The sequence below is a fragment of the Pipistrellus kuhlii genome, unplaced genomic scaffold, assembly GCF_014108245.1.
Source record: "Pipistrellus kuhlii isolate mPipKuh1 unplaced genomic scaffold, mPipKuh1.p scaffold_m20_p_4, whole genome shotgun sequence".
NCBI classification, from domain to species: Eukaryota; Metazoa; Chordata; class Mammalia; order Chiroptera; family Vespertilionidae; genus Pipistrellus; species Pipistrellus kuhlii.
Window position 1 is genome coordinate 60,300,677 of NW_023425540.1, and position 15,414 is coordinate 60,316,090.

At 36.2% G+C, this 15,414-nt stretch overlaps 1 protein-coding gene across 4 annotated transcripts in view; it reads right to left on the reverse strand.

Annotated features, from left to right (window-relative positions):
* Nucleotides 1-15,414, reverse strand: part of PGGT1B (protein geranylgeranyltransferase type I subunit beta) — a 52,800-nt gene that overhangs the window by 935 nt on the left and 36,451 nt on the right. For 2 of the 4 annotated variants that reach the window (XM_045571851.1, XM_036409466.2), the window contains exon 9: nucleotides 10,300-11,816. The exons of 1 other annotated variant lie outside the window; for it this stretch is intronic. In XM_045571851.1, coding sequence (XP_045427807.1) covers nucleotides 11,635-11,816 — 182 coding nt within the window. In that variant the 3' untranslated portion in view covers nucleotides 10,300-11,634. Of the gene's footprint in view, nucleotides 1-265; nucleotides 4,746-10,299; nucleotides 11,817-15,414 lie in introns of those variants that run through there. One more of the 4 variants, XM_045571852.1, reaches the window with a different exon arrangement.

Sequence of the window (15,414 nt, forward strand, 5' to 3'; positions counted from 1 at the left end):
TATAGAGGCGAAAGCTGGGACAATTTTGGAGCTCTACATTCTGTAATCTGTGTTCCTCCCCTCCTAGTAGGCAGTAAAACATTGAAAAAACTTAGAAGCAGTGCTTCCTGAAACTCGTTTGTCTACTTAGATATTAAGAGGCTTTAAATTTAGTAATTCTTCCTACACTTTTAGATTTCATCTATGAGGGATGCTGAGATAAAATAGAAATATTTTCAATATGCTAAGAAGTCAATTAACATGGAGCCAACTTTTATTTTCTCTCTCTCTCTCAAATCCCCAGGCTTCCAATTACTGATGAACCACCCCGGAAAAAAAAAATTAAAAATAAAATAAAATATATATATATATATTTTTTTTTTGCTAGAAACTTAATTGCCTCCTAAAGATGTGGCTCTCACCTACTATTTTTATGAGAAATTCATTAACCAGCCTGAAGTCACCTTAAGATCATGTTCTCTCATGTAAGAAGGGACCTTTTGAGTTTTTTAAAAAAGTGATCCCCAAACCTGGCTTTTCGTCAGAAATTCCCATGGAGCCTAAAACAACAAGATTCCTATCTTCTGAATAGAAAGTTTTGGAGGTGAGTTTCACTATAATGTTTTTAAAGCAAAGCTCTGAATTTGACGATCCAAATTCTGAATGCATCTCTAAAATATTTTTATACAACACAAACCATTATCACGAAATTTAAAATAATTATTTAATTTCTAATCCATAGTAAAATTGCTGAGTATCAAAGTCCAGACTGGCATGAAAAACCTAAGAGCAGAGGGGCTGGTGGCCTGCCAGAACTCTAGAGGACCCCATTCCAGTGCTCCCCAGGAGATGCGGAGTTGGTGGGGCCCCTTGGAGAGCATGCCTCACACACCAAAGACCATGGCAGTCTTACCTGAACCCACTTCCAGAGCCTGCGTGGGGCTCTCCCCTGGCTCCCCTTTGGACCGTACAAGGTGTGAAGATCCAACAGCTGTTTGTGGGAGTTAGAGGGAGTTCCTCACAGTGTGTGACAGTGCCTAGGGTGGGAAAGAGCCTGGCCTTGGGCGGGGAGCTCTAAGGAGGACAAGATTTCTAAGTTTGAACCTGGCCTTTGAACCTCAGGCTCCTTTGAGGTGCTTGAGTGATGTTGGATGTGGAGGCTGAGCATGTGTTGTGAGCAAAGATCACCTGACTCAGACTGTGTGGAATAAAGAGAAATCTTGTGATCAGAGGGATGGGGTACAGGTGGGTAGAGAGAGATCTAGTGGGGATGAAAGGACCACCCCCTTCCTCTCTCCCTCCAAGGGAAAGGGGATGTTTATTCCGTGGATATTCCCAGTGATTGCAGGGAGCCAGAAGGGCAAGCCAGCAAGAAATCTTTTCCCTTTGTCCACTTCCCTCCTGCCCAGCAGTGGTCACTGCCAACTCATGGCCGGGGCTGGAACGTGAAGTTAATTACGGGCTGTGCTATTCACAATGATTTGGTATGATCTGCTATTTGGTATATTTGCCAACCTATGACAATAGAACATAATTTTCTGGTTTGATTTGTAGCTCTCAAACATGTAGACACGTGGTGAGATGGTCCTTGTGACCTGCTTCTCCAGGCATTGCTTAGAAGGGCAGCAGTCCTGGGCGTGTCAGCTTGTCTTCTACATCCAGGGAGGCTCAGCAGCATTGGAGTGGAGGTTTATGAAATGGAGACAGTGCCTTAGACATTAACAGCTAGGGGTTTCTCTATATGCCAAGGAAGTGTGTGGGTTCAGGGGGCTGAGGGGTGTAGACATGGAGTTGCTAAGGTCAGGTAGATTGCTGGAGGCCTAACATCAGGGCAGAGGCCATAGTACTGGGACTGTGCAACCAGAGGCCAACGGCAGGTAGCACACCTCAAAAGGCCCAAGTAGACCAGCAGCAGACACCTCCATAGTTACCAGCCCCGGAATCAAACTGGAGCAGTAACCTGCAACAGAGGCTTCCACCAATACCCAGAACACAAGGAGCAGGAGGAAAAAACAAAATACTGATATTAAAAGACTGAAATTGTTAGTTGACCAATGTAAATGCCGCCACTCCCAGCTCTGCCCCTTGACAGTAAAAAATACAGGCAAATGAAGATTGGGTCCATCAGAGAAAATAAATTTAATATTCTCTTTGCATATTTGAGCATTTATTACCATAGACTGATATCATATTAGTTATTTTGGGCAGGAGTAAAGATCACATCGTTGAATCATACTGAGCTTACTGTTAACTAACACCCCCATTTAACATTTATGGGGTTCTCTCTGGTCTCTCCTGCCCAAGCTGCTTTTTCTAAATCAGTGATTGGTCCTCAGATTTTGAGTGTGTACCAAAGCCACTTGGAGGGCTTAATAAACAGATAGCTGGCCCCTGCCCCAGAGTCTCTCATTCAGTAGGTCCAAGGTGAGACCTGAGAGTTTGCATTTCTGAAAGTTTCCAGGTGATGCCACTGCTCCTGTCTGCAGGCCACACTTTGAAAACTATTGTGCTAATTCTATATTAATAAAGACATGATTTTGTCTGGCTGGCATGGCTCTGTGCTTGAGCCTTGACCTACGAACCAGATCACAGTTCCATTCCAGGTCAGGGCACATGCCCACTTGCCAGCTCGATCCCCAGTGTGGGTTGTGCAGGAGGCAGCAGATCAATGCTTTTCTCACCACTGATATTCCTATCTCTCCTTCTCTCTCCCTTCCTCTCTGAAATTAGTAAAAATATATATATATATAAAAATAAAAACATTATTTTGATTTCACTATCTCAGACACAGCCCAATTAGCATTCATTGATGTAACACATAAAAAATAAAACTCCCCCAACACTTAGATTTGTTTTCTACAAATGCTGTTTATCAACAAATGAATACTTTTCTTCTTTTCATGCAGAAGGGAACAATTTTAAGATTGTTAAAATCCAGTGTTGCAGGAGATATGAGGTACTTTAATATCCTGTTGGTTTGGCAGGTGTGGCTCAGTGGTTGAGCATATACCCAGGGACCAGATCACAGTTCGATTCCCAGTTAGGGCACATAACTGGGCTGTGGGATTGGTCCCCAGCAGAGATCTTGCAGGAGGCAGCAGATCAATGACTCTCTTTCATTACTGATTTTCTCTCTCTCTCCCTCTCCATTCCTCTTTCTGAGGAAATCCTATTGATGAGTTTCTGAAAAGCTATACTGGTTTTGGGTGGCAATTTAACAGTTATTACCAATACTTTTAAAGTATACATTATTTAATCCAGAAATTTCTTTTTAGGAAAGCCACAGAAAAACATATGATCTTCACAGCAACATTTGTAAGTTGGAAGTAGCCTTAAGATGAGAAATATAGCATGCCTCCTACTGGGGATGTGCTCACAACCAAGGTACATGCCATGCCTTGACCAGAGTTGAACCTGGGACCCTTTAGTCCCCAGGCTGACGCTCTATCCACTGAGCCTTATTTTTAAAATAAGTATCAGTTATAAAAGAAAAAAAAGGTATTGCCTAAACAATTATTCTTACATGCATATTTCTATAATTTAACCACTGAATCATTTTCTATAGTATACCCTACAGCAGAAAAAAACATTTTGTAGCACCGAATTCTAGCATGGTACTCAACTGCTTAAATTCAGATGGCAAGGTAAAAGTCCATTAACATTCTAGAGCAAGCTACTTATATATACTTTGTCAAAATGATTATTTTCCTTCATTTCTTAGAGACTTTTTATAGCTCTACCAACCCCTTGACTTGCTCATCTAAGATTAAATGAGGGAAATTGGCTTTGAGCCTAAACTCATACTTCTTCCAGTGAATTTTAAGACTTTCTGATCACATTTAAAATCTGTATCAAAGTACTACCAGTACAACCTTAGAAAGCAGTGTGGCAAAAGCTATCAAAAATTTATAACGTGTGTATTATTTGCCTCAGCAACTCCACAGCTATAAATGTAGCTTAAATAATTACATGTAGGCAGCAATATACTTTCAAAGATCTTATAGCAATATTTTTATAATTGGGTAAAACAAAGCACCAATTGGTACATTTATGCAATGAGATATTATGCAACCATTTAAAGCACAGTATGGATAGTGAAAGACATTCATAATATATTGATGAATGTAAAGTTATAGTACAAGATATCTAGCATATCTCATATATGTGTGTATTTGGTTATGTATGTATGTAATATTGGGAGGATTTAAGAGTATGTTTTAATGTCTGGTAGGGCTAGTTCCCTTTATTTTTTTCCACTTTCATAGTTACTCTCATATGTTCTCTAAATAAAACCCAAACAAACAACAACAAAAAAACTATGGTAATTTTCATTGAGATAGCTTAAATTTATAAATTAACCTAAGGGGAAAACATGTTTTGATGTTGAGTCTTCCCTAAAAACATGGTTTAATCTTTTCATTTTGTTCAAGACAATTTTTAAGTGTTTTATTTTTATGCTTTCCTCATAGGTTTTGGACATGTCTTAAGTTTACACATTTCTTTTTTGAAATCATAAAAGGTAAATTCTCTACAAATATATTTCCTAACTAATTTAGGTTTGTGTGTGTGTGTGTGTGTGTAGTCCTTTATTCTTCTTAGTAAACATTTTACAGAACTATGATTATACATATGGAAAAGCGCATAAATCATAAGTGGACAGCTTCATATTCATAAAGTGAATGCACCTAGGAACCAGCACCTGGATCATAAATTGAATATTACCAGCACCAGAGAAGCTTCCTTGTACTCTTCCAGTCCTTGTTGAGCTAAAGAGGACAGTTGAAAAAAAATGTATATGTTATGAATCCTTTTATATCAAGTTCAAAACCAGATAAAACTAATTGGCGATTACCTCAGGGTAGTGCTTACCTTTGGGGAGGGAGGTAGTGACTGCAAGTGGGCGCTGATTTCTGACACCATAGGTAAGTTTTTCCTATTTTGAACTTCACTTAAATGGAATCAGGGTTTGTACTCTTTTTTTGTCTTGTGAAGGCTACTGATATTTCTGTTAATAAACTGATACTTTACTAAGTTCTCAGAGTGTTTCTACAAATTCCTCAGGTTTCCCAGATAGAAAATCATATCTGCAAATAGTTTCACCTCTTCCTTCCCAAACTTCATTAGCTAAAACTCCAACCCAATGTTAAGTAGTAGAGGAGATAGTGGGCCTTGTTCCTGACTTGAGTTGGAAAGCCTCTTTTGTTTCAACATTAAGATGCTGGTTTTTGGGCAGAGGTACAATGTTAATGAATTACCATCAGTTTCTACCTAACTATATTTAACATGAATGAGTACTCAAATACCCTTCCTGGATTATTCTCATTAACTTTTTAAATAGAAATATTAATGGATTGTCTAATATTGAATTTTCCTGGCATTACTGTAATAAACTCAACGTAGTCATGATTTATTACTTTTTGAAAGTGCTAGTGGATTGTTTGCAAATAGATTAAAATTTTGCAATATTCCTGAGAATCTATAATTTTCTCTTTGTCAGGCTTTAGAGAAAATGCCATTACATTCACTTTATAAAATGAATTTGGAAGTTTTTTTGTTTTTTGTTGTTTTTTTTTTTTGGCATTTTGAGGTTCAACATTCTTTTTCCAGTTTCTGGAATTATTTAAACATTGAGTATCTTACAAATTTGGTAGAAATCTTAAAACAATCTGGGACTGATGCTTTTTTGGTAAGGAATCCTTTAACTATGTTTCTTCTATGGTAATAGTTTGTTCTGAATTTTTGTATCTTACTAGGGTAAATTTTGGCAATTTGCATTTTTCTAAAAAAAGTTTTTTTTCTCCTAATTTATTATATGCAATTATTCAAAGTGGTCTTATAATTTTGAAATTTTCCATTTATGGTTATCTCTATGTCATTTTAATTTTTGTTTCCCCCCTTTTTTCTTTAAGTAGGGTAGCTGGTGGTTTGTCTTTGTTACTCTCTCTCCCCTTTTCTCCACTTTTTACTAATTATTTCCTTCCACTTTCTTTTGGCCTTTTTCCTCATTTTTTAAGACTTGGTAGCTTAATTTTCAGCTTTCCCAATTTTTATTGATATAGTTCTAAATGCTACATATTTCCTGTTATAATTGCTTTAAAAATATATTAGGTTTACCCTGGCTGGTATTGCTCAGATGGAGAATTGTTCTAAACACCAAAAGGTGGCAGGTACGATTCCCAGTCAGGGTACATGCCTAAGTTTTGTGTTTAATCCCTGGTTGGGGCAAATATGGGAGGGAAATAATTGATGCTTCTCCCTTACATCAATGTTTCTCCTGCTCTCTCTCTCTCTCCCTACCCATCTCTTGCTAAAAAAAAAAAAAAAAAAAAAAAAAAAAAAAAAAAAAATCATATCCTTGGGTAAGAATTAAGAAATAAAAAACTTAAAAACATTTAAATAAGAAATATTAAGTTTTCATCAGTCTCATGGTGATGTCTTTCTGGTGTGCCTTCAATTGTCTATGGCAGTGGTCTGCAAAACTCAGCCAAAAGAGCCAAATATTAACAGTACGATTGAAATTTCTTTTGAGAGCCAAATTTGTTAAACTTTTTCTAACGCCACTTTTTTTTTTTAAAAGGAAAATATGTCTTTTATGTTGAAAAAGTACAATAGCAACATTTAAAATACTATGATGAAGAATTTACATTTCTATAGTTGTTCAATTAAAAAAAGAAGAAAATACATCCTTATTATATATATCAGATAAGACAATTTTTAAAAAGACCTACAATTTCTCAGCCAACAGACTGTTAAACATATATAACAATCATATCCAGTGACAGCGAGAACGTGGGAAAATGAGCCATCCTACAGGATTAGTGGGAGAATACTTGCTACCATTATTGTAAAGGGCACTTTGCTAAATTGTACCACTAATCCTTCAAAATGGACATAGTCTATGACCCAGAAATTCTACTTCTAGGAATTTATCCTAGGAAATTATTAGAAAAATATAAATCACCCAGCCAGCATAGCTCAGTGGTTGAGCATTTGCCTATAAACCAGGTCACAGTTTGATTCCCAGTCAGAGCATATGCCCAGGTCTAACGCCACTTTTTAAAACTAGACTTGCCCAGACCGTATGGAAGAGCCACACTCAAGGGGCCAAAGAGCCGCATGTGGATCAACAAGAGCCGTAGTTTGCCGACCACTGGGTCTATGGAGATATTGGTCTGCTTCTTATAACTCTCAATGGGGTTTGATTGTAATCCTTTTTGGCTGCTCATTTAGAAAAAAAAAGTTTTTCTGAACTTTTAGAAGGGAGGGTAATGTTTTTTGTTTTTTTTTAGATCCATGGTCCTAACATTCCCTTTTCATTTTTACAAAGTGATTTAAAAGATTATATGGGTCTATATAGGCCTTTCTTCCCAATATTTACCTAGACTAGAATCTCTTCCCTTTGTCCTATTGTCCTTATTCTGTCCAATTTGGGTTCTAATTCTAGTTGTTTTTCCTCAGTGCTAGATCCCTAGGGGTGAATATGGGAGGCAAACAATTGATGCTGTCTCACTACTTTTTAAAAAAATATATTTTATTGATTTTTTTACAGAAAGGGAGAGGGATAGAGTTAAGAAACATTGATGAGAGAGAAACATCGATCAGCTGCCTCCTGCACACCCCCAAACTGGGGATATGCCCACAACCAAGGTCCATTCCCTTGACCAGAATTGAACCTGGGACCCTTAGTCCGCAGGCCAATGCTCTATCCACTGAGCCAAACCGGTTAGGGCTGTCTCATTATTTTTAAGTGCTACATAGGATAGGCTCCAGACCGTTCTAGCACAATCATTACATCTTACTGCATTGCTGAAATTGGGGACTTGTAGAACCCCTCCTAGTTTCAGCTTCTGTTCTCGGATTGGCCCACTGCACCTTCTAGTGAGAAACTGTGGGCAATGTTATAGTTCTGTTCTTAAGACTGTCAGAAACCAGCCAAGACCGGTTTGGCTCAATGGATAGAGCGTCGGCTTGGGGACTGAAGGGTCCCGGGTTCGATTCCGGTCAAAGGCATGTACGTTGGTTGCGGGCATATCCCCAGTAGGGGGTGTGCAAGAGGCAGCTGATCGATGACTCTCATCGATGTTTCTAACTCCCTCTCTCCCTTCCTCTCTGTACAAAATCAATAAATTAAAAAAAAAAAAAAAAAAAGACTGTCAGAAACCAGCTGCCTGCCTTCCATTCACACAGATATTGAGACCATGTTGGGCAGTGATTGTTCTCACTTACTTGGATATTCACATTCATGGGGAAACTTTATCCTTTAGTTTTGTAGAATAGGGTCTGTGGCTATCCTAGTTATAATGTATTCATATGGGAGATTAAAATATTATACTGCTGCCATCATTTTCTCTGAGTTTAAACTGAGAGCTCTATTGCAGAAAAGAGGTTTTAATAATTTTATGGTAGTTATAACAGAAATTGTAATAGGGGATATTCTGTATTTCAGTTACTATGCTAAGTACTTTATATGCATGATCTCATTTCATCTTCAAACAACCGTATGAGTTAGCTATCGCCCCCTCCCCAATTTTATCAGTGGGGAAGTTAGGGTCTAACCTCACTGCTGCACTGGCAGATCTGGGATGTAAGCCCATCATCTGACTCCAGAGGACCTCTTTACCAAACTGACTCATTCTATCAAGTCTAGTGTTTTCAAACTATGCACCACTGCCAGCAGAACTTCTATTTGAATTTAAATATTTACAAGTAACTGTTTAAACATCTAATGAAAATGTACACAAATTACAGATCAAATCTAAAACACTAGATGATAAATAGGTTGAACTGTATTGTATGACCTGATTAATCTTGTTTTTAAGAGATGCTCAAAACAAAGCTTCTATTATCTCCAAAAAAAAAAAAAAAACCATATTAAAAGAGAGAGAGTGAAAGAGAGAGAGAGAGAGAGAGAGAAAGAGAGCGAGAGCGAGAGCGAGAGCGAGAGCGAGAGCGAGAGCGAGAGCGAGAGAGAGAGAGAGAGAGAGAGAGAGAGAGAATATACCATATTAGAGATTAGAGGTGGGGATGCAGCATTAGGAATAGTTGAGGCTTTGGAGCTCATATTTCTCTTCTCATTCTATCACCATTGCTAAAAAACAAAGTATATATGTAAAATATTACTTATAATTTATCTAATAAATACTTTTCTTGTAAATAACTATTTAGAGAAAGTTAGGATTAGTTTCTCCACAATTCACACTAGTCTAGTATTTTTTGGGCAGTATGCTGCTGTGGAACATGACAATCACTGGTTCATAGTTCTTTTCCATTTTTATAGATAACTTTTTTAAAAAAGATGTTTTTATTGATTTTAGAGACTGAGGGAAGAGGGAAATCAATGGGCTGCCTCCTGCACACCCCCTGCTGGGGATCGAGCCTACAATGGGCCATGTGATCTGACTAGCAATAGAACCAGCAACTTCCAGGGGCATGGGTTGACGCTCACCCACTGAGCCACACCAGCCAGGCCATAGATTTTTACAAGAAGGCCCCTCGCAAGTATAAATTAGAATCTTATTATATTCTATAATTTTATGGTATTAAATTGTATAAGGCGTCAGAAAATATTTCACAAAACTTTTATGAAATATTTTACCTTGGCATTCTCTTTCATTTATGAATACACTTACTGTTACTAACTTTCCCACCTTCCAACGACTAATGATGATTCAGGAAAAACAGTTTGGGCTTTGCATATAGTTCTAAAGCCATTACATATGTTATTTTAACTCCGATGGCTAAATGATGATGTAGTTTGAGAAGTGAATATCTTAAAATGCCTGAATTTAATCAGAAGGAATTCAAGGAAGAATGACATCTGTAGTTAAACTTATGTTTTTCACATCATCAGAAAATTGATTTTATTTCTAATGTAAAAAAAAATTTACTCTGGCAAACTATAGTTTAAAACTATCCATATCAGCCGAAGCCAGCTCAGCAGCTAGAGCGTCGGTCTGCAGAGTGAAGGGTCCCAGGTTCAATTCCGGTCAAGGACATGCACACTGGCTATGGGCACATCCCCAGTAAGGGGTGTGCAGGAGGCAGCTGGTCAATGTTTCTCTCTCTTCGTGTTTCTAACTCTCTATTCCTCTCTGTAAAAAATCAACAAAATATATTTTAAAAAAAAAACAAAAACAACAAACTGTCCATATCAATAACACATGATTATTTTTTTCAAGTATATACTAGCTTCCCCTTTATTTGAGAAAAACCATTATTTAAGGCTATTTCCCCTCCAATTTAGGAAATAAAATAAAATGTTAAATGTTACAATACCTAAATAGTGATACTAGTAATTTAGTTTTTATACTGATACTTGGAGAACAAATAATTCAACATTTATTATCACCACGATTTTAACTTAAATCCAGCCCTTAAGTGAAGTGTTTTCCTTTTCCATTTCAGTACTAGTTTCATATCTTTGAAAGTCATCAAGCAATAGTGATTGATGTGATTTACTGAGTAACTTATTATTGACCAGATGAATTTTTATACTACCTCCTTTACAATTAGCAAGTTCACAAAATAAACAAAACAAAGAGAACAAAGCCAACCCCCCGTCTTTAACCCCTAAATAGTACATTTCCCTCCAACTTACCTGAAAATATGAAAACATAAATGGCCACATATGGAGCTAAACCATTTAATTTACTTGATCAGTCCTATTTTTTAATTAAATTTGAAAAAAATTAGAAAATTATCACTTTGAAATTAAAAAGCTAAAGCATAGGACAATAAACTAAAAATAAAATCCAGTGGCTAAAAATAACTGTTATAAAAGTACTAGGATAAATTATATCACATATCTCAGAAAAAGAAGCAAAACTACTAAATGTCTTTTCTTCCAGATAATACTGTTTTCTAACCATAAAGAAAAAAAACAGGAACTAATAATTTGAGATTAAAGTAAAACATAACTGTTAATTCACCCCAAAAACTTCTGGATAAATGATCTGCACAGCACAAAACTTTCCATTCACTATCACATAGTTAAACTAATTTTCCCTCAGGTACATAATAGTCTTCTTAAAACAATCTCCCTTTACAAAAATTATTGTATTAGTTAAGCCTATTCATTCTTGCTATGAGGTTAATTTCACTTATATACTGGTATAGCCCACACAAGTTTAATTGGCACACACTTATGAATGAGACAAAATAAATCATTCTTCTTTTTAAAAATTATGGGATCGATTGTTTTCAAAGAATAATCCCAGATACTTAATTCTTAAAGCAATTTTCTACCATCAGCAGTCAAGCTTTTAAAATGATCACTAAGTGTTCATCCAAAGATTATCAATGCTATGTGAACAGTAAACTTGTAGATTTCTATTTTATATGATATATAATTTGTACTGAAGAGTTTTAAAAAAGATAACCTACATACACACAGTTAATTTTCCTCAAAGAAGTTCTTAGAAATACAATATAAACATTTAAGAACCATAACAGAGTCCATTGTGGTTCAAACTTCAAAGATTTTCTTGAAACCCATTACAAATAGTGGCTCAAGACCATATTCCAAAGTGACACCAGCACAAGATTTGATTGTAAGATTCTACTTCTTAAAAAAAGAGCACACTTGGTTATACATGGCTTTTAACCTTGAGCTACAGTTATGCTACAAATCCCCCCACCCTCCCAGTTGAAAGTCAGTCATGTGGAGATGTGTACATTCTCTGAGCACGGCTTAGAGTCCTTGGTTTCCCAGCTCTGATGGAGATCTCGAAGGCGTTCAGAAGTCCGTGTGCTTACATTCAGGGCAGGATGAACTGTACAAATTCCACTTTCCTCCATTAGAGACAGGCCACAAATTCCAAAGTATGCATGCAAAGCATCTGAAAATGAGGCATTTTTGTCACAATAGGCATTCTAATTTGTACATGCTACAAAATACTTTAGCTACATATCAGCCCATCACTACATTAAAATTCTATAGTTTTCGAAACAAAAAAATTCTATAGTTTTGTATTTGCTTTCACAAAGTCTCAGACACCAATGTTTAAAAACCCAGATGATCAAAATCTGATATTTTATTCAAGACAATAATATTAACAAAGGAAAATAGTTCCTAGCTGAAGAAGTGACTAAAGGACAAAAAGGAAAAGTAGCAGTAATATACTAGTAAAAGTCTTCTACTGTAGTGGGGTATCCCCTTTACTTACTCTAGAATATGGAAACAAGAGGCTTTAACTCTATTATCATAACAGGAAAATATTTTCTTAAAAATGAAAATAAACAAATCCCTGAACCTAGGTAGTAGCACCCCTCCCCTCTAAGTTTTATTTCTGATGGCACCCAAGCTACATATTATCCTAACGGTGTGTTAAAAGAAAGGCACTTAAGCAAAATAACCCATTCTGGAATGTTGTACCATATTTAATTTTCCAAAATAGGGTACTGTCAGTCATTCTAAAAATATCTGACCTGAAAATAAAAGCAAGCTTACATTCTATTTGGCTATAATAATGTGAGATTTCATACCATAACAATTCTTCTACACTGTTCTCACTAGTTTCCATCTTTCAGGGGTCAGCAACCCTCTTCTATTAAAGTGGCCACTGAAGTCACATGGCTGTTGCCTGCCTGAGAGCCTTATAGGGACTTCTAAAGAGCTCAGAGCTCTGCAGTTATGGGAACACTACAAAAAATAGATTTTGTAGCAGTATTCTTTTTTCTTTCTATTTTTTTTTTCCTTTCTATTTTTGATTTGGCCATCATTTAAGACCTCAAGAGCTATTAAAGTTCAAAACATCTTACCAAGTCAAACTTTGTCAAAGAATTAAAGAATAAGTTTTACTTAGATAAGAATGGTAAATAGTTGTGCTTACTCAATCTTATTTGTGAAAAAGTTATTTCACTAATGGAGGCACATGTTAATGCCCTTCTTTGTCATTTTACAGAATGCTTAGGTTTCTTCTGGATCATTTCCCTCTAATTTTCAAACCATAAATTTTATTTTTGTATATTCCCTGTACTATTATATGTTAGAATGTACTTTGAAGTTATTCTAAAATTACTAAAGACACAGAGCAACATTAACTTTTACTATCTAGATTAGGGGTGTCGAACTCAATCAGAGAAGGGGCCAAAATCTAAAATCCAGCCTAAATCGCAGGCCGAATGGTTTACTGAACAGTCATAAACTGTCATTGTGATGGAAACGCAGCGGAGTGCAGTGATTGACAGCGCGGTTCGGGCCACATTGCAAGGCCTGGCGGGACGGATTTGGCCCGCGGGCCTTGTGTTTGACACATGTGATCTAGATAATAGAAAATTTTCCCAGAAAAGAATGCAATAGAAAGAGAAATAAAATACATCCAGAATAACCTTGCCGAGACCGGTTTGGCTCAATGGATAGAGAGATGGCTTGGGGACTGAGGGGACCTGGGTTCGATTCCGGTCAAGGGCATGTACCTTGGTTGCGGGCACATCCCCAGTAGGGGGTGTGCAAGAGGCAGCTGATCGATGACTCTCTCTCATCGATGTTTCTAGCTCTCTATCTCTCTCCCTTCTTCTCTGTACAAAATCAATAAAATATATTAAAAAAAAATAAAAAAAGAATAACCTAAAATTGGGCCTTATACTTCACAGTTAATGTACAAACACGTTTTTTTTTCTTCAAAAGTATTCTTGTAAAATCCAGTGAACCAGCAGTTAATTGTTTCAAACCTCAAATAGTAAAAAAAAAATCTTAGTATTCAAGCATTTAGAATACATTATAAATACATTACTTTCTCGTTTCCACTATAAATGTACATAAAATCTCCTTGTCAAATTGGTTATTAGATTTATCAGAACCAATAATAAGATAATTTTAAAGACCTGTTAAAATAATTTTTATAAAAGCTCTAGAAAAAGTCTCAGGTCTATCCACATAAGTCCAATTTATCATATGAAGACTTTCTATGCTCTGTAGTGTACAGGCTCTGAAGATAATGTCACATATCCGTAAAAGGTATTACATTGAAGTATTCACACAAATGTTGCAGAAATTGATCTTGCAAGAAAAAAGCTTCAAGTATTTTCTCTTTAAAAAGCTATTATAAATACTCAAATGTATTCAAAGTATGCTTATACAAGAAATGCTTTCTAAGAGATTATCATTTCCCTATTTCCATTTTGTTAAAATAGTACCATGCACTAGCTGAAAAAAATGGCATCAAGACCAAAATAATTGTTTTCTTGAGTCCCTTTTCTAACATATCTATAGCTATGTGTTATAATACCAAAACTTTAAAAATGTCATTTTGCTTTAGAAATTAAAAGCATTGTACATTTTTTTCTAAAGGAGAATATTTTGCATGAAAATACAAGTATGGATGTCAAGGATATATTCCTGCTCATTTCAGGTACAAAAATATAATTTTATGAGCCCCCATTTATATTTTGATTCAAGTACATGTTAGACAATAGCAGTGCAATAATAAATGAACTGAAGAGGCTCTAGGCTAACAATAAAAACCATAATTCTATTACAATGCTGCAAAACAATCATTTCTTGAATCTAGTTTCATATATTTATAGCTAATAATTTTTCAACTTGCTTATTATAAATGTCAGTGTTCTGAATTATTTTTAACGAATTCTCAAAGTGATTTTTTTTTTGAAGCTGTGAATAGGTTCATTTTGCTGGAGGTAATAACATAAGTGGGGGGGAGGGGGGCGGGGGAGCAGGCAGTAGCCTGAAGAATGACGCTAGAGGTGGAAGAGGAGCCAAATCCCAGGAGGGCCTGTGTGCCATGCCAAAGAACTGAATGAGTGCTAAGAAAGTCTTTGAATTTTAAAAATAGATTTAATAGAAGAGTTTAGAGTAGAGGTTTTCAACTTTTTTTTTTTTTACATCAGAGATCCTTTTGAGAGACTGAAAAAAGCTTTGGCCCCCTCTCCTCTTCTTTAAACACACGTACATACACACAAGGTGTCAATATGAGGGGGACAAGGCTAGAGGCTTTATTGATTTTTTACAGACAGGAAGGGAGAGGGATAGAGAGTTAGAAACATCAATGAGAAAGAAACACCGAGCAGCTGCCTCCTGCACACCCCCTACAGGGGATGCACCCAAAACCAATTGGTACATTGGTACATGACCTTGACCAGAATTGAAACTGAGACCCTTTAGTCTGAAGGCTGACGCACTAACCACTGAGCCAAACCAGTTAGGGCTGAGCAAGCAGTTTCATAGTAAGAGTACACAGCGTATAATAAGGTTTGGAAAATATCGGAAATATCAACATATTCTGAAGAAATATTAATACAGTTTTTAATATTTTGAAAAAACCCACTTAAAAGTACTTATAAAATTCAAGAATCTTTTACTCTTCACATCTATAACATTCCTGAGTTTGGAAAGCACATAGATTATCATACTCTCTGAATTTATTGGCTTCTTAGTTTTAAATATATCTTATTGATTTTTTTTTATAGTGAGGAAGG